Source organism: Eutrigla gurnardus, assembly GCF_963514095.1.
Source record: "Eutrigla gurnardus genome assembly, chromosome: 16".
NCBI lineage: Eukaryota > Metazoa > Chordata > Actinopteri > Perciformes > Triglidae > Eutrigla > Eutrigla gurnardus.
The window spans coordinates 22,921,889-22,945,624 of NC_139927.1; the positions used below are offsets into that span (position 1 = coordinate 22,921,889).

Sequence of the window (23,736 nt, forward strand, 5' to 3'; positions counted from 1 at the left end):
CAAAACAAACATGGAGGACAGCAGCGAAGCAAATTTGCCGGCTGCCGCCACACACTGTTTTTAGCATGAAGCCATACAGTCCCACGTTACCGGTTGCCGTTGCCATGTTCGCTTCCGTAAACACCGCTGTGGCGTGATGTCATCAATGATCAACTGCGCATGCGGGTCACTTCAGGAGCGTGAGCTGTTCACACAGCAATCCGTAGACAGGCCGCATTTAAAGAGGTAATGTGAACAGCCAAACAAAAAATCGGATTTGAGCCATAAATCGGAATCGTGCATTAAGACCTGCGGTGTGAACGTAGCCTTACTGTCGGGCCTGGACATAAAAAACATGATCGAAAATTATAATCCCATGCATGGTTGTATGTTTACAAAGTATTTGTTTGAAGTTTTTAAAGTTGAACAAGTCAAATTAAACAATTATTAAATACTCATTTATTGGGCTTTAACAGCATCAAGTCATGAAAAAGATGTACACAAATATTTAAGAAAATAAATTACGAAATACTTTAACAGTTAATAAAAATCACTTGATCCTTTACAATGAAACACTGGCTTCACCATCGTGTTTTGGTCACAAAACAAAACGTATAAATACAACCAAGGCTGTGATGTGATCCAGCAGCTCCACACATTTTACTCCAAACTGCTTTTGTCAAGAAACATCTGTTAAACAGAAAACTACAGCTGAGAAATAAACATTTACAAGCTGAACATTACAACACATGACGCTAAAAAATATGATGTGTTCAGGCAGCTGAACACGTCATATTGTTGCTTGACACAAATTCTCTTCTTTCAAGAACACAATTGTACATAAATGACACCTTTGACAATAAAATGTAAAATAAGATGTTTTTTGAAGATCCTCAAATCAAAACTGACGGAAATGTAGCTGTTTAAAAAAGGACCACTTGGAGGTCACTTGTAAATATTGAGACTTTGATCTGTTAAACTGGTCAATCCACTGTGAGATTTCAAAAACGCAAAGAAGGTTCCAGACAAATTACAACTGTTTCTTCTGGAATCAAAAGATTCCTTCGTCGTTCTTCATCATTAAATCTCATTAAATCCTCTTTGGTATCCTTGAAAAAGTAAAATAAATGGTGTTTTCAAAAAGTGTTTTTATTTTTGGGGACCACCCATTGGTCTGAAGGCCCATTATTCTAATGGTAGATAGCAAAATGTCCTATTGGAATGAAAGCCCATTTGTCCGACAGCCCATTGTGCAAAAAGTTAGGATTTTAGTGAGCTTCTGCTTCACATTCCAGACTCCATTAAACATTAGGGATGAGCGAGTACAGCATTATCTGTATCTGTATCTGTATCTGTTAACCATATGAATTATCTGTATCTGTATCTGTACTCGGAGTGGGCGGGGCCTAACCCGAAAGTGGGCGGGATTTAAGTTAAGAAAACTCTGACTGGTATTCTCTGTGTCACTCATTATTCTGTATCACTGATCATGAGAGAGGGAGGGGGGGGGGGCGTGTGTGTAGCTTAATATTATTTATACCACTACTAGCTTTATTTTATTTTTTATCCAATACAGCAAGAAAGTGTCAGACAGTCAGTGCAAGAAGTAAAAAAAAAAAAAAAACGTTAGAGCCAGTTGACGGTTAAAAAAAAAAAAAAACTCCCGACGGCAGAGAGAGAGAGGTGGAGGGAGAGAGAGAGAGAGAGAGTGTGTGTGTGTGTGTGTGTAGCTTGATTTCCAATATTTATACCACTACCAGCTTTATTTTTTCACGAAATACAGCAAGAAAGTGTTAGAGCCAGGCAGCCAGATGACGGTTAAAAAAAGAAAAAGAAAAATCTCCGACAGGCAGAGACGCAACGCGAGTCGGCACCACATCTGAACGAAGTACCAGAACTCTACTAGTTCATAAGTAAGTACCAATCTAAGTAATAACAAACCTGAAGCTGAAGAAAGAAACCCTAAACATTAACGGAAAACGACCCGCGAACCTGAGTGACTGAGGGAGAGACAGAGAGCTGTTCTGTGTGTGAGTGATCAGAGCGGACACAACAACACGTCTGCGAGTGTGTAGGGGAGGGGCTGTAGCATATCACAGGACGCAGACACAGTCAGCTACCCAATGAGGATTTTTATTTAATCCGAGCACAGATATTGACTCGTATTACTCGTATAATACTCGTACTCGGCAAAAGTGCTTTATCCGTACCGGATACTCGTTTCAGCCGAGTATCCGGCTCAACTCTATTAAACATACTGCTCAATTTAACAGATAACATATAAATCATAAAGCATGTATATATATTTTTTTTTTCGGTAACGAGACATCAGAATGATGGCATGACAGCTGTTTGTTGGTGGATGTAGCCTGTATCGGGTTTGACTGGTTTGTTCCTGAACGGCGAAGCTTTCCGTTTAATTAATTGGTGACATGTATTTCAGGTGTCTACGATGACGGACACTGAAGAAAAAAGGATGACTTAAATGCTTGAAAATTACTTCTGAAACTGGCTGATTGGGTTTCCTCTTCTCAAAAAATGTAAGTTGTTTCCAGAGGTAGAAGTTGTCGTTATATCCCAAATTCTGTAAATATTGTAAATATTGTTCACGTCTGTAGGATGTGTTGGGATTAAAGAAACACTTTTCAGTATGTGGACTCTAGTTTGCCTCTCGGGGTTCCAGCTTGATGTTAGCATGTTAGCTGTGTAGCATCGTAGAAACAGTCTTCGTTAATCATGGAGGTCATGCTCTGAACACTGAAGTCTCTCTCCAGCAGGCTGTTGAAGTCCAGCCCACTTCCTCCAGGACTTCGTCGCAGACTGGAGCTCCGCCTCTTCTCCTCGTTCCTCCTGTCGTCGTTCTGAGAGGCCACCACCGCTCCTCGCTCCGCCTCCTCCTCGGTGAAGTTCAGCCTTTGCAGCTGAGCCTCCAGCTCGCTGGTCAGGGAGCAGAGTCTCGTCCTCTTGCCCGCCGGGTCGGAGGCAGCGTGGCTGGGCAGCAGAGGCTCCGAACATGTTTCTCCCAGGATGGACATGCCGTCAGGTGTGCAGCTCTCCTCCACCCGATGATGACTCATCCTCTGGGCATGACTTCTGTGCTGCCTCCTCCTCTCTGCTGTGGACATCCTGGTCCTCCTCAGGGAGCCGGTGGGGGGTCGCTCCCTGAGGAGGGAGCGAAGAGCTCGAAGCACGCTGGCCTTCGTCTCCAAACCACTGAAACACAAACAAAACCACACCCAGAAGTGAGTGTACTGCTGCTAATAACATCTTCATCATTTATTATCAAACTAATTAGTTGCCAATTAATTTTTTTGTGAATTGACTAATCTATTAAATGAGTAATCTAACGATAAAACAATGTCTTAAAGACCTTTGGAGGAAAAGAGGACAAAGTGTCCGGACTTTTTATATATAACACTGGTCCTCACAATGATAGAAGTACAAGAACACACACACACATACACACACACCATTAAAAAAGGAATTTACTACATTGAAATGTGGAAAATGTTTCCATCAGTAAAAATGATGGGGTGCTCTGTAAATATATTTATTCTAAAACCACAAAAAGACAAAATCTCATTCACCATCTCATCACAAGCTAATTCTTCTTGCTCCGATCAAACAGATTGATTCAGACAGCTGATTCTTTACCTGCTGCAGAGTTGGAACACCATCTCCGGTCGTCCCTCAGCCTCCGACCTGCTGTGAACCAGCTCCCACACACACTGGTTCTCTGAGCCTGATGACAAATATAGGTACATCTGTGAGTGCAGCTGTAGCACAGCGACTACCCCTGGACACCATAACAGATTGATTATAACACTGACCTGTGATGTTGGCCGGTCTGACCTGAACCGCTGAAACTGGGATTAGCCAGCGGAACCTGAAGGGATCCAGATCAGATGAGCGAGAAGCGGTCTGTCCAACACAGAACAAATACTATCAATACTTTTAAACAATGATAATGAAACAATTTATCTATAGAGAGCTTGTCATGGTACTCAAAGTCGCTTTACAGTTAAAATACAAAATAAATTTGAAAAAATCAAAAATTGCCGTCAAGCTGGTGAATGTCCGAAGGAGGCATAGTTCTAAACCGAAGCCCACGGTTAACCACCATGTTCACGTGTCCAATCGATTTTCCCCACTCAGCAACACACCCGCTGAGAAGCCATCTCTGGTCATTGGCAGCTCCATAGTGAGACACGTGACTTTAGTCAAATGTGTCCCAGGGGCCAGAGCGGGCGACATCGAAGCTCAATTGAAACTGCCGGTTCAGGATAAATGTAAATACAGTAAGATTGTTATTCACGTCGGTGTTAATGACACCCGATTACACCAATCGGACGTCACTAAAATTAATGTTGGTCGGTGTGTGAATATGCAAAAACAATGTTGGACTCCATAGTTTTCTCTGGTCCCCTTCCAAACTTTACTAGTGATGACATGTATAGCCGCATGTCATCTTTCCACCGCTGGCTGTTGAGGTGGTGTCAAGATAACCATGTGGGCTTTGTTGATAATTGGCAGCCTTTCTGGGGAAAACCTGGTCTGATCAGGAGAGATGGCATCCACCCCACTTTGGATGGAGCCGCTCTCCTATCTAGAAACATTGCTGATTTCATTAGTAGTCCTAAAACATGACAAACCAGTGTTGAGACCAGGAAGCAGAGTTGCAGTCTTACACACTTCTCTGCGCCTCCATTAGAGCATTCACCCACCCAAAACCAAAACGACATAAGAACGGTGTCTGTCCCCCGACCAACTAAATTAATTTGGTCCAACAGAAGAGGGATTTCACATGAAAACCTTCTGATGTAGTATAACAAAATAAGAGAACAGTCTTACCCTTAGTTAGCGCGTCCTTACTAGATATGATCAATGTGTCTTTATTAACAGGCTATGTGCCACAGTCCTTTAAAGTAGCTGTAATTAAACCTCTTCTTCAAAAGCCTACTCTAGATCCAGGGGTTTTAGAAAACTACAGACCGATTCAAATCTTCCTTTTCTCTCTAAGATCCCTGAGAAAGTAGTCGCTGTGTACCTATCAAGCTGTGTGACTTTATAAACAACAGTCTACTTGAGGACTTCCAGTCAGGATTTAGAGTACATCATAGTACAGAGACAGCTCTGGTGAAAATGACAAATTACCTTCTAATTGCTTCTGACAAAGGACTGGTTTCTGTACTTGTCCTACTAGATCTTAGTGCTGCGTTTGACACCATTAACCATGAGATTCTAATATGTAGACTTGAAAAATTAATTGGCATCAAAGGAACCACATTAAGCTGGTTTAAGCCCTATTATCCAATCGATCTCAGTTTGTGCATGTCAATGAAAAATCCTCCAGGCACACTGAAGTTAAACACGGTGTTCCTCAAGGTTCTGTGCTCGGACCAATTGGTTTCAACTTATATATGCTTCCTTTAGGCAATGTCATTAGAAGACACTCTATAAACTTCCATTTTTATTCAGATGATACTCAATTCACTATTTCCCATACAAAGATTAACTTTTTTTTTAAGTGATTTTGAAATATAAATATTGTTCCGTTCATTCATCTCTGCATAGCACTCTTTCTCCCTGTCATTTTCGTTCACACACACACACACACACACACACACACACACACACACACACACACACACACACACACACACACACACACACACCAGTGTTTCCCATACATTGATTTATTTGTGGCGGCCCGCCAGTATATCAACATTGACTGCCACATATTGATTTCATTTTTTCTAACTATTTAAAATGGGTAAAATCGTATTTAATTGTAGAGCTGCATGCAGCGCATCAGCCCCTCCCCCCGATTTCGCTCTGTCTCGCTGTCTCTCGGACTGTCTGTGAATAGCCCCTCCTCTCCGTGCACACTTACTGTTCAGGAAGGATTGTCTCCCTGAATTCCCCAATAAAATCAAACTTTGCTACAAGTAGGCTGTGGAGCCGTCACTTAAAGTGGAGCAATGGAGCACTCAGCATCCATCTTGCAGGGCTGTGCTGCCATGGAATACTACTGTTGATACTATTGATTCTGTTAATACTGCCATGACTGATAATGCTATTACTACTACTATACTACTACCTAAACCACATGCAGTTGGACGCAAGGGCCTGGGCTGCACAAAATTTCTGCCTAAAAGTCTGTTAAGGCAGTTTTTTCTCGCCACTGTCGCTGAAAACTGAAAATCGTGAGCGTGTTCAAGTCCTGCTCAATGTGTTAAGTGTCCTGAGATTACTTCTGTTGTAAAATGACACTATAAATAAAATTGAAGTGCAGAAAAAGTGAAGCCGTCATAAGCTGTGAGGAATTCAAGTACACTACAATGTCTGAGAACTGGTCCTCTGCTGCTGAAAAGCACTGATATCAATGCAATGCGTGTCCTTGAACGCATCAGTGAGAGATCCAAAAATGGCCCCCCACTTGCATTTGGATTACCAACTGAAGGTCTCACTAAGGTCTCTGTAAACAGAGTCCCCTGAATGTCCAACATTTGGACTTGAACACACTGCTGAACCAAATCTGCAGCTGTAAATTAACCAAGGAATCATAATAAACCCTGATGGAGCTTTCAAGTAATATACTAAATACCTGCTTTAGTTTTGACAGGTGATACCATGTAAAAAACAATTCTTCAAGACTCTTATCTACTCGTAGAAAAACGTGAGAGAGGATGACTCACCATCCTCTTCTTCAGCTTGCTGTTCTCACGGTAAACCAGGATGACAGCTCGTTTGAACACTGAGGACACAGCAGGAAGTTACTCACAACGCTCACACCTCTCTCTTCATCACATAATGAACGATCAGAGTCCGTACCCACCGAACAGTGTGAGCTCCGGTTCTTTTCTCAGGCGTCCCAGGCAGGGCAGCGGGTTCAACCAAACCACCGACGAATGGATCAGAAACTCCCCCATCGAGATCTCTGTCACCTGGGGAGGGGAGGGGGGGGGGGGGGGGGTCAGTCCCACAGAAGAGAGTCCGGTGGCGGGGTGTGTGTGATGTGTTTGTGTACCTGTTTGTCAGGTGCACTGTGCTCTACAGCCAGCTGGTCAAACACACAGCCGTAATCCTCGTAGATCTTCTGCATCTCGTTGATGTGAGTCGCCACCTTCTCCATCGCTCGCAGCGCCTCTGTGTGGACAGCATTGGAACTACAGTTAGCATGTATATAAATAAGTTAACTAAGTATAGAACTCAGTTTTTTCATGACCACTACAGGCTGCAGTTATCATTACAGCTGCCCCCTTGGTCCAGGACACTCTCATAAAGGAGATTCAATGTGTGTGTGTGTGTGTGTTGTACTGTCAAGTGTGTGTGTCTGTGTGCGTTGTTCCTGTCAGGTGTGTGTGTGTGTGTGTGTGTGTGTGTGTGTGTGTGTGTGTGTGTTGTACCTGTCAGGTGTGTGTGTGTGTGTTTGTTGTACCTGTCAGATGTGTGTGTGTGTGTGTGTGTGTTGTACCTGTCAGGTGTGTGTGTGTGTGTGTTTGTTGTACCTGTCAGGTGTGTGTGTGTGTGTTGTACCTGTCAGGTGTGTGTGTGTGTGTGTGTGTGCGCGTGTTGTACCTGTCAGGTGTGTGTGTGTGTGTGTGTGTTGTACCTGTCAGGTGTGTGTGTGTTATACCTGTCAGGTGTGTGTGTGTGTGTGCGTATGTGTTGTACCTGTGAGGTGTGTGCGTGTGTGTTGTGTGTGTGTGTGTGTGTGTGTGTGTTGTACCTGTCAGGTGTGTGTGTGTTGTACCTGTCAGGTGTGTGTGTGTGTTGTACCTGTCAGGTGTGTACGTGTTGTACCTGTCAGGTGTGTGTGTGTGTGTGTGTGTGTGTGTGTTGTACCTGTCAGGTGTGTGTGTGTGTGTGTTGTACCTGTCAGGTGTGTGTGTGTGTGTTATACCTGTCAGGTGTGTGTGTGTGTGTGTGTGTGTGTGTTGTACCTGTCACGTGTGTGTGTGTTGTACCTGTCAGTTGTGTGTGTGTGTGTGTGTGTGTGTGTGTGTGTGTGTGTGTGTGTTGTACCTGTCAGGTGTGCGTGTGTGTGTGTTGTACCTGTCAGGTGTGTGTGTGTGTGTGTGTGTGTGTGTGTTGTACCTGTCAGGTGTGTGTGTGTTGTACCTGTCACGTGTGTGTTTGTGTGTGTGTTGTACCTGTCAGGTGTGTGTGTGTGTGTGTTGTACCTGTCAGGCGTGTGTTGTACCTGTCAGGTGTGTGTGTTCAGGGCTTTCGGGGTCCGTCAGAGACACTAGCTCTCGCAGCAGCAGGGGATACTTCAGGACTCTCTGAACTGGTTTGATCAAATACGATTCTAGCGATGAAGAGTGCTGATTAGTCGGATTCCTTGCCTCCAAGAAGTGTTTGAAGGCTCCATCCGTCTTTGCTGTGAAAATAAAGTTTTGTCAGACCAAACTCAGGGTCGTTCTTCTAAGAACAAAGAAATAACTCCACGTTGTGTCTTGAGCAGTGTGACGGATCAAACTCACCTCTCTCCAGAACCTTCTGGACTTTGATGTGGTTGGCACAGAAGCCACTGTAGTGCTTGAAGTGGTCGGCGTAGTCAAGAAAAGATCCTCCCAATGAGAAGAGGAGTTTCTAAGGCAGAGACGGAGAAATGATTTTCAAATATTGACTGAGATTAGGAAACGCATCTGAAGTATCATCTGAATGTTCACCTTGAACTCCCCGGGCGTCTCCAAGTGGCTGAAGTTGGGACAGGAGCCGATTCTCTCCTCCAGCGTCTGAAGGAAGACTCTCTGGAAGTCCAGCATACCCGGCAGGCTGCCGAATAACGCCTCCATCTGCAGGAGAGACGCTGCGTTCAGGGACACCGACAACAACCGGAACGTCTCAGCACTGTGACATGTCTGTGTTTGTACCTCTTCTTTTCTGAGGAAGGTCTCCTGCTGCAACGGAGTCAGGTAGATGTCAAAGAGGCAGGCCAGGTCCTGATGGGGACGGGAGACGGATTTACAGTATACAGTAGTATTAGTTGCAGTAGTAGTACTGCAGTACTAGGAGTTGCAGTTGTAGTACTGTAGTACTATTAGCTGCAGTAGTAGTACTAATAATAGTTAAAGTAGTATTTTTTAGCAGTAGTAGCATAATCAGCAGTAGTATTAGTTGCAGTAGTAGTACTGTGGTACTATAAATTGCAGTTGTATTACTGCAGTACTATCAGTTGCAGTAGTTGTACTGCAGTAGCAATTTCAGTTGCTGTAATCGTATTTTAGTATTTCTGCAACAGTAGTATTGGCTGAATTCCCCAATCAAATCAAACTTTGCTACAATTAGGCTGTGGAGCTGTCACTTAAAGTGGAGCAATGGAGCACCTGATATACAGTGGTATTATTTATTAATTGATAATTGAAAGTGTGTGAGGGCACCACAAATAGAATCGGATTCTGTGGGAAACACTGCCAGTTTTAGTAGTAGTACTGCAGTGGTAGTTGCAGTGGTATTATTAGCAGTACTACAGTTGCATCAATTGCAGTAGTAGTACTGCAGTAGTAATATTATAATATCAGTAGTACTCAGTGTTGGGAGTAACGCGTTACAAAAGTAATGCATTACTGTAATGCATTACGTTTTGCTGTAACGCGGTAATGTAAGGCATTACAAAAAAAAAACTGGTAATATTTTACTCGGTACAAATCTCAGTAACGCGCGTTACAATGCATTTTAAACCCTAAATCAATTGACTCTACATTCGCGATAGCAAGATGGGCATACGCTCCACTTTTGGAAAAGTGTGAAAGCCGGTCCGTGTAACTCTACACTATGTTAATTAAGCGCTGTTGTTAGCAGGCTCCATGAGCTGGACACCGACTCACGGAGCGGGTCAGAGCGCAGCCGACCCCTGCAGTCACATCGTGGATCAACAGCTGAGGGGCGACGGCTTCGGTTCTCCCCGTCGGTTTTGAACCGCTTTTATGTCCGCGTCATAACGCTTTTGGTGCGTGTTTAAAACAGTAGGTTTATTTCAAAACGCGAGCGTCAGACGCTGTCAGAGCGTTAATGAACAGTGTTTTAGAGCTCCCCTAAATGTCTCAGGTAGGCTTTCAGGTAATTTCACAGCATACAGCGCCTTCAAGGTCATTAAAAAAGACGAACGGCAAATCTGGAATGAAAAATGGCCCTGTTATTTCATCCCCGAATCCCATTCATGAACACAATATCTAATATCAGTTAACGAGTCATTTTCCGTTTCTCGTTTTCCGTTTTTTAAACGAATAACGGGATACGAGTCATTTTCCGTTTTTCGTTCTTTTATTTTGAAGTGAAAAACATCACATCCTGCTGTGTAATGAGCTGCATTGAACACAAGAAGATCTATTGAGAACAAAAAATCCATATTTCCTTTTATTTTGGCGAAAAGTAATGCAAAAGTAATGTAAAAGTAGTGTAATGCCTTACAATTCAAAGACAGTAATATTGTAATGTAACTAATTACTTTGAAATGACAGTAACAAGTAATAAATAATGCATTACGCTTTTGAAGTAACTTGCCCAACACTGGTAGTACTACAGTTGCATGCATGAGTTCATAGTACTTGTACAGCAGTAGTACTGCTGCAGTAGTACTACAGTTGCATGAATTAGTTAATAGTACTAGTACAGCAGCAGTACTGCTGCAGTAGTACTGACCTTGACATAGGACTTCTCGGTGTCCACCAGTTCCTGGATGACTTTACGCAGCCGCTGACACACACTCAGGTGGGCGGGGCTGGGGGGCTGCCGGCCACCCTCCCCACTGTACGGGTTCCTGGGAACATCAGCCTCTGCCGCTCGGCCTTCTGGGAAGGTTTGGTAGAGAGCATGAACCCGCTCCATGGCCTGAGGACAAAATAAAATCACTGCCTGTTAACGTGGAGATGATTATCTCACTCCTATTGGAGGGGTCATTAAACGCAACACGCAACATAATATATGCAGTGTGTATATATATATATATATATATATATATATATATATATAAATAAATAATAAAGTGGTATTATGGTGGTTTTACTGCAGTAGACTCCCTGGTGAAACATCAACAGCAGCAGCGTCATCCTCTCTGTTTACCAACAGTACTACAGTAGTATTGGAAGCAGTATTACTGTCGTATTACTGTAGTATTCAGGACATTGTTTTCCTCTCTGTTTACCTACAGTACTACAGTAGTATTGGAAGCAGTATTACTGTAGTATTCAGGACAGCGTTCTCCTCTCTGTTTACTAACAGTACTACAGTAGTATCGGTAGCAGTATTACTGTAGTATTCAGTACAGCATCCTCCTCTCTGTTTACCAACAGTACTACAGTACTAATGGAAGCAGTATTACTGTAGTATTCAGTACAGCGTCCTCTCAGTTTACCAACAGTACTGCAGTAGTATTCAAAGCAGTATTACTGTACTATTACTGTAGTATCCAGGAAAGCATCCTCCTCTCTGTTTACCAGCAGTACTGCAGTAGTATTACTATAGTATCCAGGACAGCGTCCTCCTTTCTGTTACCAGCTTTAGCCTTCTCACCTCTGAAGACGTTCACGCACTTGTTACATCTAACCGTGCCACCACCTTCTCCCTTGACCCGATTCCCTCCTCTCTTCTCCAAGACATCTCACACTACATCTTGCCATTCCTCACCACCCTGATCAACTCCTCCCTCACCTCAGGTGTCATTCCAGCAGCTTTTAAGACAGCTACAGTGAAGCCCCTCCTTAAAAAACCCACCCTAGACGCTGCTGACATCCAAAGCTACAGACCTGTATCTCTTCTTTCATTCCTCTCTAAAACCTTGGAACGTGCCGCCTACAACCAACTGTCATCCTATCTCTCGCAGAACAACCTCCTTGACCCTAATCAATCAGGATTCAGGACTGCTCACTCCACTGAGACGGCCCTCCTCACAGTGACCGAGTCCCTGCGAGATGCCAGAGCCTCATCACACTCCTCCGTTCTCATTCTCCTCAACCTATCTGCTGCATTCGACACAGTCAACCACCAAATCCTCCTCTCCACCCTGGCTGAACTTGGCATAACTGACTCTGCTCTCACCTGGTTTACATCATACCTGACAAATCGCACCTTTCAGGTCACATGGAATGGCTCTATGTCCAAACCCTGTTCTCTGGACACGGGTGTCCCTCAAGGCTCAGTATTAGGACCACTTCTGTTCTCACTATACACCAGATCACTAGGTTCTGTTATTACATCACATGGATTCTCCTACCATTGCTACGCAGATGACACCCAGCTGTTCCTCTCTTTTCCCCCAACCTCTGACACTCAAATTGCAACTCACATCTCGGACTGTGTGGCTGACATCTCTGTCTGGACAACTGCACATCACCTCAAGCTTAACCTGAATAAAAGCGAACTCCCCTTCATCCCAGGGAAAGACTGCCCTCGCATGGACCTGTCAGTCACTGTCGAGGGCATCACAGTATTACCTTTCTCAACTGCGAGGAACCGTGGTGTAATCCTCGATGACCAACTATCCTGCACCCCCAACATCACTTCTGTGGCCCGATCCTGCAGATTTGCCCTCTACAATATCCGCAGGATTCGGACCTTCCTCACAAAGGATGCAACGCAGCTCTTGGTCCAAGCACTGGTCATCTCCCGCCTTGACTACTGCAACTCTCTCCTGGCCGGACTCCCAGCCTCTGCGAATAAACCATTGCAGCGTATCCAGAACGCTGTAGCACGCCTTATCTTCAATCTACCCAAATTCTCCCATGTGACCCCCCTCCTCCGTGACCTCCACTGGCTCCCTGTTGCAGCACGCATCCAATTCAAAACGATGGCACTGGCCTTCAGGGCCATCAATGGAACGGCACCCATCTACCTTCAAACACTGGTCAAACCACACGCCCCGAAGAGAGAACTTCGCTCCTCTACTTCAGCTGGCCGGCTGGTACCACCATCGCTGAAATCAAACAAATGTCGCTCAGCAAAGTCCAGACTCTTCTCTGTTCTGGCGTCTCAGTGGTGGCACAAACTCCCGACCAATGTCAGGACAGCAGAGTCATTTGCCATCTTCCGAAAAAGGCTCAAGACTCACCTGTTCAGACTTCACCTCGACTCTACATAGCATGACCCACTAACTGTAGTAGTATTACTGTAGTTTTACTGTAGTATCCAGGACAGCGTCTTCCTCTCTGTTTACCAACAGTACTGCAGTAGTATTACTTTAGTATTACTGTAGTATCCAGGACAGCGTCCTCCTCTCTGTTTATCAGCAGTACTGCAGTAGTATTACTGTAGTTTTACTGTAGTATCCAGGACAGCGTCCTCCTCTCTGTTTACCAGCAGTACTGCAGTAGTATTACTGTAGTATTACTGTAGTATCCAGGACAGCGTCCTCCTCTCTGTTTACCAGCAGTACTGCAGTAGTATTACTGTAGTTTTACTGTAGTATCCAGGACAGTTGCTTCCTCTCTGTTTACCAGCAGAACTGCAGTAGTATTACTGTAGTTTTACTGTAGCATCCAGGACAGCGCCCTCCTCTCTGTTTACCAGCAGTACGACAGTGTCGGGTGGCTGACTGCAGCTCAGACAGCAGACCAACTCGTCCAGCAGACCTCCACCAGGAGACGCCTCCCCTCCCTCCTCCTCCTGCAGCACCTCCTCGTCCTCCTCCGGCGGCAGCACCCAGCACAGGGCACCCATGGTCAGAGACCAGGATGTGGGGGAGGCCTCGGCCGGGATCAGAGGTCACCTCCGCGAGCCGCCACCGGCCAGCAACAACAACTACAAGGTGTCTCCGTCTGGACGAGCGGAGGCCATTAATCCTCCTCGGGTCAGACTTCACACACAAACACTCCTGGAGGAGTAAGCCTGGATTACCAGCCTGATCACAGGTCACGTGACAGGTGTATGAGCTTCATGGAGCACAACAGGGTTGTAGAAAATGCAAACGGGTTCAGTGAAGGAAACACATTGTTCCTCTCCTCAAGTTGTTCCACAGAGGCCACTGTCCACCGTGAGAATCTGAACCAGAAACTAACCTGCCTCACAGCCCACAGCTGTGTCGTTTCACCATATTTTCAAATGATATTTACACACTACATGAGTGAAATGGAAATATGAAATGTATAAACAAAATAATATAGATATATGTTTGGGGAGATAAATAGGGGGGATGCACACAGAATTATAAGCAAATAAATGGTAAGAGAATGCACACGGAAAATAACAAACATATATACATATGTTTAAAAATAAATAAATGCGTTTCAAACAAATAAAATAAATGCCAAAGTAAATAAATCAGAAAATGTATACAAATAAATAAAATCAAAATAAATAGGAAAGTTATATATATATACACACTCACCGGCCACTTTATTAGGTACACCTTGCTAGTACCGGGTTGGACCCCCTTTTGCCTTCAGAACTGCCTTAATCCTTCGTGGCATAGATTCAACAAGGTACTGGAAACATTCCTCAGAGAGTTTGGTCCATATTGACATGATAGCATCACGCAGTTGCTGCAGATTTGTCAGCTGCACATCCATGATGCGAATCTCCCGTTCCACCCCATCCCAAAGGTGCTCTATTGGATTGAGATCTGGTGACTGTGGAGGCCATTTGAGTACAGTGAACTCATTGTCATGTTCAAGAAACCAGTCTGAGATGATTCACGCTTTATGACATGGCGCGTTATCCTGCTGGAAGTAGCCATCAGAAGATGGGTACACTGTGGTCATAAAGGGATGGACATGGTCAGCAACAATACTCAGGTAGGCTGTGGCGTTGACACGATGCTCAATTGGTACTAATCGGCCCAAAGTGTGCCAAGAAAATATCCCCCACACCATTACACCACCACCACCAGCCTGAACCGTTGATACAAGGCAGGATGGATCCATGCTTTCATGTTGTTGACGCCAAATTCTGACCCTACCATCCGAATGTCGCAGCAGAAATCGAGACTCATCAGACCAGGCAACGTTTTTCCAATCTTCTATTGTCCAATTTTGGTGAGCCTGTGCGAATTGTAGCCTCAGTTTCCTGTTCTTAGCTGACAGGAGTGGCACCCGGTGTGGTCTTCTGCTGCTGTAGCCCATCCGCCTCAAGGTTCGACGTGTTGTGCGTTCAGAGATGCTCTTCTGCATACCTCGGTTGTGGTGGTGGTGTAGTGGTTATTTGAGTTACTGTTGCCTTTCTATCAGCTTGAACCAGTCTTGCCATTCTCCTCTGACCTCTGGCATCAACAAGGCATTTGCGCCCACAGAACTGCTGCTCACTGGATATTTTCTCTTTTTCGGACCATTCTCTGTAAACCCTAGAGATGGTTGTGCGTGAAAATCCCAGTAGATCAGCAGTTTCTGAAATACTCAGACCAGCCCGTCTGGCACCAACAACCATGCCACGTTCAAAGTCACTTAAATCACCTTTCTTCCCCATTCTGATGCTCTGTTTGAACTGCAGCAGATCGTCTTGACCATGTCTACATGCCTAAATGCATTGAGTTGCTGCCATGTTATTGGCTGATTAGAAATTTGCGTTAACGAGCAGTTGGACAGGTGTACCTAATAAGGTGGCTGGTGAGTGTATAGAGAGAGAGAGAGAGAGAGAGAGAGAGATATTTGTCTTCACTCCTCTCTCTCTGAGGATGAACAGTAGTAAGGCAGCAGTCTCACCTGACTCTGCAGCTCGTCGCCGTCACACAGTTCTGATGAAACGTCATCACAAACAGGAAATAGGACGTCATTGTCTGGAGGATCTGTGGAATCAACATCAGGTTCTAAATGTGTTCGGATTGGTCCAATTTTGATCTCAGTGTTTTCAAAAACATCAGCAGCCTGAATGTTCCCTCTGACCTCTGACCTCAGAGGAGTGAATTCAGCCACACTTTTGAGATTCAACATTAAATTGAATAAAAGTTGAACTACTAGATATCAGCATGAAACATCAAGAGAAATCGTTTTTGAATTACAAGTTTTCAGAAATGTTTAAATAATGGCAATGTAATGGTATCTGAGTGAGTTTAGGAGAAATCTAGAGACACAAACACACAAAGTAATGAAATGAATGTTTTCTTTCCATCAGTCTGAAAGAAGACATGTTATGAAGTGTTACGGAAGATAAATAGAACAACATCTCTACATTAATGAACACCATTACATAACTATACATCACACACAAACATTTATGACTGAGATTCAATCTGAAATCCCACCATTACAATTTCTGCAGATAGCTTTCCCAGAATTCCCTGAGGGTGTCTATCAACCTGCCTTCACAATGAAAGCCTTTCCTTTCAAACTAAAAGCTCCAGTGGGCACTGCACTTGGCTTCAGGGCCAGTAGGGAAACCGGAGCTCCTGTATTTCATCCTGGAACTGTTCAGGACTTTGTATCATAAACCTCTTCATGCATTTCCTGTCTGCTCCACTGACACAATCATTAATTAAACACTTTAAAATATAAACTTGTGTATGTTTAGAAACTTAGAAAGAATCTTACCGGCGTTGCTCCAGGTCTGGAGTTCTGGAGGGACCGGGGGCCGGCAGAGTTCACCAGGATCCTGGTCCCTTCTGAGGAGCAGCTGCAGCTTCTGGTGGCTGAAGAGACTCTGCATCAGGTCCAGGTCCAGTCCAGACACGCCGGCCCCATTCACAGCCAAGACCTCGTCTCCTGCCCTAAGGCCTGATGGGGAAACAAACACACACACACACACACACACACACACACACATTAAAAACACAAGTGTCTGTACTTCACATTAAAGCCCAATAGATGTTTTTTGTCTTTGCAGCTTGAAAATCGAAAGTGCGTTGTGACTGCTCTCAATAATACACAGGGAAAATAATACCAGAAAAATACAAATTAAAATGTGTACATTTTAAACAAAACATATAAACATATATACATTTAAAAAAAAAGAGAAAAGTAAAAAGTAAATAAACGGGAGAATTAATACAAAAGGTAAATAAGTAAAGAAACGAATTTCAATCATTTACATTTCATGTCCAGATTAAAGTTTGAGCACAGACAGTGAGTCGTGACTGCCCTCTGCTGTCAGATGAATAGAATAAATGCTCTACAGATCCATTATCAATCATTCTATCGTTTGCTTTAATGAACTGGGATTGATCAGAAACACTCGGACCTTCTCCGGCCGACTGTCCCAGTGGGTCAACTTCGCTGACAAAGACGTGACTTCTTCCGGCGCCGTCCACGTGTCCCGTCACCGCAAAACCTGCATGAAATATACCACTATTTTAGACTTGAAATGTTCACAATTTAGTTGATGGGACAAATACAGTTCAGTTTCCAGTGAGTTATTAGTGAATCATTTCTCACCAAAGTCTCTTGCAGCGTTGAGTCGACAGACGTTCAGAGTGAAAACACCTGGAAGCTGCTGCTCATCACCCAGCTGGACGACAAGAGGAGACGGGGGTCAGCCGGAGGTCAGCAGCTTTCACACATCCTTTCATCACCACATCACTACTTCTACCACATCACTACTTCTACTACATCACTACTTCTACTACATAATTTCTACTACATCACTACTTCTACAACATCACTACTTCTACCACATCACTACTTCTACTACATCACTACTTCTACATCACTACTTCTACCACATCACTACTTCTACCACATCACTACTTTTACTACATCACTACTTCTACTACATCACTACTTAAGCTCTTAATTCTTTTTGATGTTGATGAAAATGAGCTAATTATTTCAAACATCAACTCATATTCCTCCCAACCATATGTCTGACATTTTCTTTCAATCTACTAATCAATCCATTGATTTAATCTTTGCAACTCTAATCAGATTAAATCCTGATGTAGAATTTTTAAAACTGTATATTATTATATTATATTTATATTTAATATTGAAAAATGTAAACTAAAAAAATTATTTAATGGATTTATTTTTTAATTATTCAATCCTCATTCATGTAACACATTCTTAAAGACATGCACTGTGCATAACAGTGAGTTGAAGGAAACATGCGGTCACTGAACGCACCTGTAGAGCTGCAGAGTGTCCTGCAGGAGGCGCCACCTCCTTCTCTTTCGAAACCATTTTCAGTCTCTGGAGGAGGAAAGAAGTTTTATATTCTTAGGTTAGAGCTGCAGGTTCCATCCTCTTATGATATGAAAAATTGAAATTATTGACATAAAATACAACAGAAAATAAAGTCTGAGAAATCAAACTCTCATGAGCATTTTATCTCCGTTTCTACCTGTGAAAAATACTTATTGCTGTTTAGTATCCAATTCAATTTTATTTATAGTGTCAAATCACAACAGAAGTCATCTCAGGACACTTAACACATTGAGCAGGACTAGAATACGCTCAAAATTTCAAGAGTCAACACAGTATTGTAGGGACCTCACCATAAGGACTACACAGAGCGGCCTAAACAGGCCCAGAAGCCTTCACATGCAGTCGGAACAAAGAGACAAAGGGGATAAAAAACTACAACCGCAATTTTGGCTTTACTTCTCGCCGAGGTGTGACATCGCACTAAGGGCCCTAGTTTCGTGGTGCAGCGCAGGGTGGTGGAGCCGGCGTAATGCAAGTTTCGACCCGCGCAGCCTTGCGTACGGTCAGTTTAGTGGATCGCTCGGCCAAGATGGGTGAGGCGGCGCAGCAGGGTGAGGCGTCACAGATACAGCTTGGTGCAGTGGAGGTTTTGTGGCAAAAAGCCTCACCGAGACTTCTCCGAAAGCCCGCCAGCTCCAACCTAGTCTACTCTTGGCGTAAGGCGCAAGGCGCGAATAAAGTCCATTCATTCAAGGCGAATTACAGCTGGCGGAGTGGCAGTTTGGTTCACCGGCGCGCAGTGCGCACACATCACCAAGACCTCACTGGCAGGAAACTTGCAAAGTCCAGGCGGACACACCCCGTCGGCGTGGCGCATGTGCGCTGACTACGCCTGGTCTACAAAACTAGGGCCCTAACTCTCCTATTGGCTGACAACCACAAGGACCCCAGGGGGTCCCTGAGAGACAGCCGTGAGGTATAAAACCCAGCGCTACCTTAAAAAACGTTCTCTTCCATCGCAACACCATGTTGCAACAGGGGGTGAGCTCCTCCACCACAGCACACCGCTGCAACAGGAGGCAAACTTTTAACGTCTGCAGCGTTTCCTTTGTCTTAGGAGACAGTCTTTTCCCCAAACTCACTGGACAAGGGACAGACTGTTTTCCATCCTTTTTCCGCGACTCGCCTTTTCTTTTATTATTTCGGATCCCGAGAAGGTCGCCGCAACCGCGCGGTTCTTTGTTTGCCTGCAGAAGAGGAACACAATGGTTTCTTTATTCCAGCGACCAGCAGGAAGGTTAACCTCTGAGCCCTGCGCCTGTCTGAAGTCAGCTGACTAAATCGCCAAGCCGACACAAACACAAACTGTTTTCTTCATTCGAGTTGATCAACGAGAAGGATAACTGCTACGCCACGCTCTCGTCTGGACTCAACCGACTCGTCGCATCCCCCACTGCCGCCGAGGACTCGCGAACCACAGCCTGCTGCTGCCGGCACGTCAAGAAGCACCGCCGCCGCACAAGACGGACTTACGCACATCGACAAAGTAAGAGGCTATCTGTCTGGGCAGAGACATAAGTTTGATAGTGTAGGATATGCTTGTAATTCTTGTTGACGTGTTTTTGATCACGGACCGCCGAGTCCGTTGCTTTATGTGTTGTTGTATTCGAATGCTGATTGTGTACCCACGCCGCTGGGTTTCATTTCGGTCAATGCGTGTCCAACCTCGGACACATTCACGAGCTCAGTAATGATCTACCATCAGTTAAAGGACTGGGGTCCCGCCGAACGAATGCCAGTTCATTCACAAGCTCCCGTGTGATGGTAATAGCTTACTGATCCTTTGTGTATTACGCGCTTATTCCCTCTCTCTCTTTGTTCCGGGTAACACACATGTGCACACACATACACTGCCCCCACACGTATCCTACGCCAGCTGTTTCCGTCTCCGCACACTAAGGAAATAGCTCCATCTGGTGGCTGTACCCGGCCATCTCTCTCTCTCTCTCCCTCTCTCGCTATTCTATCTGACATCAGCGGCTCCGCCCCTGAACGCTGTGAGGAATAGGTCCACCTGGTGGTCGCGCCCGGCCATCTCTCTCTCTCTCTCTCTCTCCACACACACACACACACGCACACACACTCCACGTGTGTCTCTTCCTTTGTTTAGCTTAGCTTTGTGTGTACTTAGGTAGTTAGGTAATCAGGCTTTGTTAATTGCAGTGTTATTGATTGTGATCATTATTACTGATTTTAATAAATCTTATTATATTATAACTAGCGGTCTCTTGTGCTTGTTGTGTATATGTCACTGGATAACAGCAGGTTGTGAAGGCTAGTGCTCGAATTTCACACCTTTTTAATTGTTCGATTGTTTTCTACTTCCATGCCAATGATCACGATGATTGGCATGTGAGTATAAAACCCTTTATATTGAGACTGAGTACAGTTGTTGGTTATCTTTTCCCTGATTCCAGGGTGGTGCCCCGTATATATTTATGATTATATCATAATAATATATTAAATATAATTACTAATATCGATAATCATATTGACATTAATAATTATCTGTTGATAACCAAATCTGCTCCTGCTACATCCACAACAGTATGATGGAAGGATGGAGGACGAGGAAAATGATGACGGGGGAGGACAAGGAGGATTAGGTTGGAGGAGGATGAGAAGGAGGAGGGAGGAGGATGCTGATGGAGGAGGAAGAGGAGGAAGATGATGGAGGAGGTCAAGGAGGATGAGGTTGGAGGAAGATGAGAAGGAGAATGAAGGAGGAGTGGATGAGGAGGAGGGGGATGATAGAGGAAGAAGAGAGTGAGAAGATATGATGAGGAGTCAAAGAGAGACAACAATAAAAGTTAAGATTGAAATGTATAGCAGTTAAAAGAGGAAGTAGCTCGGACGTCGGAGGAGATGACAAAGAGGCGTCATGTTGAGAGGAAAATGAGGGAGGAAGGACGTTAAAAAAGGAGCAGAGAAGTTGAAGAAAGGAGGAGGTCATGTGGAGAGGAGAGGAGGTAGGGGGCTCATTTTCTGCCTCTACAGCTGGATTAAACCGAGGAACAAAGGCATTCTGGGAGAATAAAAGGCTGGAAGACCTTTTTAATCCCCCCACCTTCTCCCCCTCCTCCTCAGGCTGCTATGAAACAGATGTCCAACTAACCAAACACTGTCTAAATAAAGACAACTCCTCTCCTGCTCTTTTCACATCCTCCTTTGTCCTCCTCTCTTCTCCTCCTGAGGGGGCAAAGAGCCGACAGGTGGCTGCAGATTCTGGACAATGTTAGAAAAGACTCAGACCTGCCCACATGTCTCTTTAGTGTAAGTCTGTTGAGGAGGAGGAGGAGGAGGAGGAGGAGGAGGAGGAGGAGGAGGAGAAGAAGAAGAAGACTTTGACTTTCAAGTAACTTTATTTAAACACCATTCCAAGAAACCTTTAAATACTTATTTCACAAGATACATAGATAATCTCACAAAACACTATAAAACAACCATCATTCTAAAAATGTAAAACCAAAGAGCCATCCTCCCCCAGTGAGCACAAGACCTGCCTAACAGCCCACACAGCTTTAAAACCATCCAGGTTTTTGATTAGTCTAAAATATGTGTGTTCTACCCTCAGACGGGCTGCCACTAAACCCCTCAGACAGCGTACTGGGTCTGTCCAGCCTTTTCCAAGCAATTTGTTTTTTCGGCTTTTCCAGATCGCTAGTTTGGCACTTGCAAAAATAAAATTGATTAAAACCTTGCCTTTCCTTGGGTGAGTATTTGGGTCCAAAGACAAAGAGGGGAACAGAGAAAACCTCAACAACCCCAGACAAACCCCCAACCCACTCATTTCAAAAACATCTACCAATCGGGGACAGGACACCACCAGGTGGTCTAAGGTCTCCGTTAGTGAGCATAATGGACAACCCTCCCCAGTGCTTGGGTCAAAGTGAGCTCTGTGTCTGTTCGTAGCTATCGCTCCATGTATAATCCTCCACTGGATGTCAGCCATCCATTTCTCGACGGGAGGCTTATACAGGACCCACCAGCGACCATAAGGGGAAAAGTCTGAGCCTAAAAACTTGGTCCACTTTGACTCTCTGACTCCTGCAAGAAGAGAAAAGCTCAGTACCTTCACACAGCTGGAGTACAGCTGTTTACTTGTACAGGAGCTGAATGTTCCAAGTGCTGTGAACCAGTTCAGGCAAAACCAGGCCTCTCAGTCGGCTCCTAAGCCTACACAAAAGCGGCTCTATGGCCATACTGTACAATTGGCCTGAGATAGGGCAGCCCTGCCTGATCCCTCTTTTAACTGATACAGGTCTGCTCAACCCTCCCCCAACCTTTACAACCAGTGTTTGGAATAACGCTGTTTAAAAGAACGGTGTTAGGTAACGCCGTTATTTTTTCAGTAATGGGGTAATCTAACTAATTACTGTTTCCGTCGTTACAACGCCGTTATCGTTACTGAACGTTAAATGCGGTGCGTTACTATGAATTGAATTTGTCGGTTAAAAAAAAAAAGTCAGGATCGTGTTCTGCTTGCGCGCCGCTCGTGCCTGGTCTCGGAGGCCTGTTGTCCGTGGAGAAACGTGCAAACTTGCCGCGAGCTGGAGCCGGAGTTGGGGCTGCTGCTGGTCTGAGCGGCACGCGAGGGCCACGCGGGCCCCGGTGTCCCACCGTTCTGGTGTTGGACCGGAATCCGGTGCAGCTGTGGAACGGGATGGTGAAGACGGTGATGATGATGATGAACGGCCCGGCGGCTCGTGGAGGCACCGGGGCCTCGCCGTCATTATGTCTACTGCTGTGCGCTCTGACCCTGTTTTGTGATATATGACAGACACAGCGTCTCCCACTGTATAATTTCTCCTCAAGTTTTAATTATTCCCACATGCGAGGTGCGGAGAATGCAATCTCAATTATTATACACAAGACTACACGCTACGCGACTATAGGAGTAGACTACAAGACTACAGTTTGCCATCTCATTAAAAGAAAAATCCAAATTCTTTGACATAAAGCAACTTTTTTTTTTACAGTAACGCAAATAGTTACTTTCCGTGGTAACTAGTTACTTTTATTATAAAGTAATTCAGTTACTAACTCAGTTACTTTTTGGAACAAGTAGTGAGTAACTATAACTAATTACTTTTTTAAAGTAACGTTCCCAACACTGTTTACAACACAACATGCATCACTGTACAACAACTTCACCCAGGACAAAAAGTGCTCCCCAACACCAAAGGCCTGCAGTGTGGCAAAAAGAAAGGAGTGATCCACACGATCGAACGCCTTCTCCTGGTCGATAGAAATGATACCCACATTAATGTTGTAAAGTTTGCAAACTTCAAAAATGTCTCTCATTAAAAACAAATTGTCCTGTATTGATCTACCAGGAACACAATACGACTGATCAGTACCAATAAATAATTCCATATAAAACTTCTGTCTGTTAGCTAAAACTTTTGATAAAATCTTATAGTCCATACATAAGAGAGCTACAGGTCTCCAGTTCCTTAACAGGGTCAGATCCCCTTTCTTGATCACAGCACGCCTACAGGATGCTGGAAGAGTTCCTCTCTCAAAAGACTCCTTAAAGACGTCCAGCAGGTCATGTCCAAGAAAACTCCAAAAATGTTTGAAAAAGTCTGCAGGTAGGCCGTCCATGCCTGGAGCCTTTCCTGAAGCTATTTGTGTCACTGCAGAGGTCAGCTCCTCCAAAGAGATGTCAGAGCTCAGGGTGTCC

General features: G+C 44.5%; 1 protein-coding gene across 1 annotated transcript in view; it reads right to left on the minus strand.

Moving 5' to 3' along the window:
• Nucleotides 1-441: 441 nt before the first annotated feature.
• LOC311027176 (rho guanine nucleotide exchange factor TIAM2-like) overlaps nucleotides 442-23,736 on the minus strand; it is a 53,986-nt gene continuing 30,691 nt past the window's right edge. Inside the window, exons 8-24 of the mRNA XM_084031043.1 lie at nucleotides 17,970-18,035; nucleotides 17,283-17,355; nucleotides 17,089-17,178; nucleotides 16,443-16,625; nucleotides 15,618-15,700; nucleotides 10,630-10,818; nucleotides 8,862-8,930; nucleotides 8,658-8,783; nucleotides 8,469-8,577; nucleotides 8,186-8,365; nucleotides 7,010-7,128; nucleotides 6,818-6,926; nucleotides 6,678-6,736; nucleotides 3,810-3,900; nucleotides 3,634-3,721; nucleotides 2,224-3,192; nucleotides 442-1,275 (exon numbers count right to left, since the gene is read on the minus strand). Coding sequence (XP_083887169.1) covers nucleotides 2,670-3,192; nucleotides 3,634-3,721; nucleotides 3,810-3,900; nucleotides 6,678-6,736; nucleotides 6,818-6,926; nucleotides 7,010-7,128; nucleotides 8,186-8,365; nucleotides 8,469-8,577; nucleotides 8,658-8,783; nucleotides 8,862-8,930; nucleotides 10,630-10,818; nucleotides 15,618-15,700; nucleotides 16,443-16,625; nucleotides 17,089-17,178; nucleotides 17,283-17,355; nucleotides 17,970-18,035 — 2,157 coding nt within the window. The 3' untranslated portion in view covers nucleotides 442-1,275; nucleotides 2,224-2,669. The remainder of the gene's footprint in view (nucleotides 1,276-2,223; nucleotides 3,193-3,633; nucleotides 3,722-3,809; nucleotides 3,901-6,677; nucleotides 6,737-6,817; nucleotides 6,927-7,009; nucleotides 7,129-8,185; nucleotides 8,366-8,468; nucleotides 8,578-8,657; nucleotides 8,784-8,861; nucleotides 8,931-10,629; nucleotides 10,819-15,617; nucleotides 15,701-16,442; nucleotides 16,626-17,088; nucleotides 17,179-17,282; nucleotides 17,356-17,969; nucleotides 18,036-23,736) is intronic.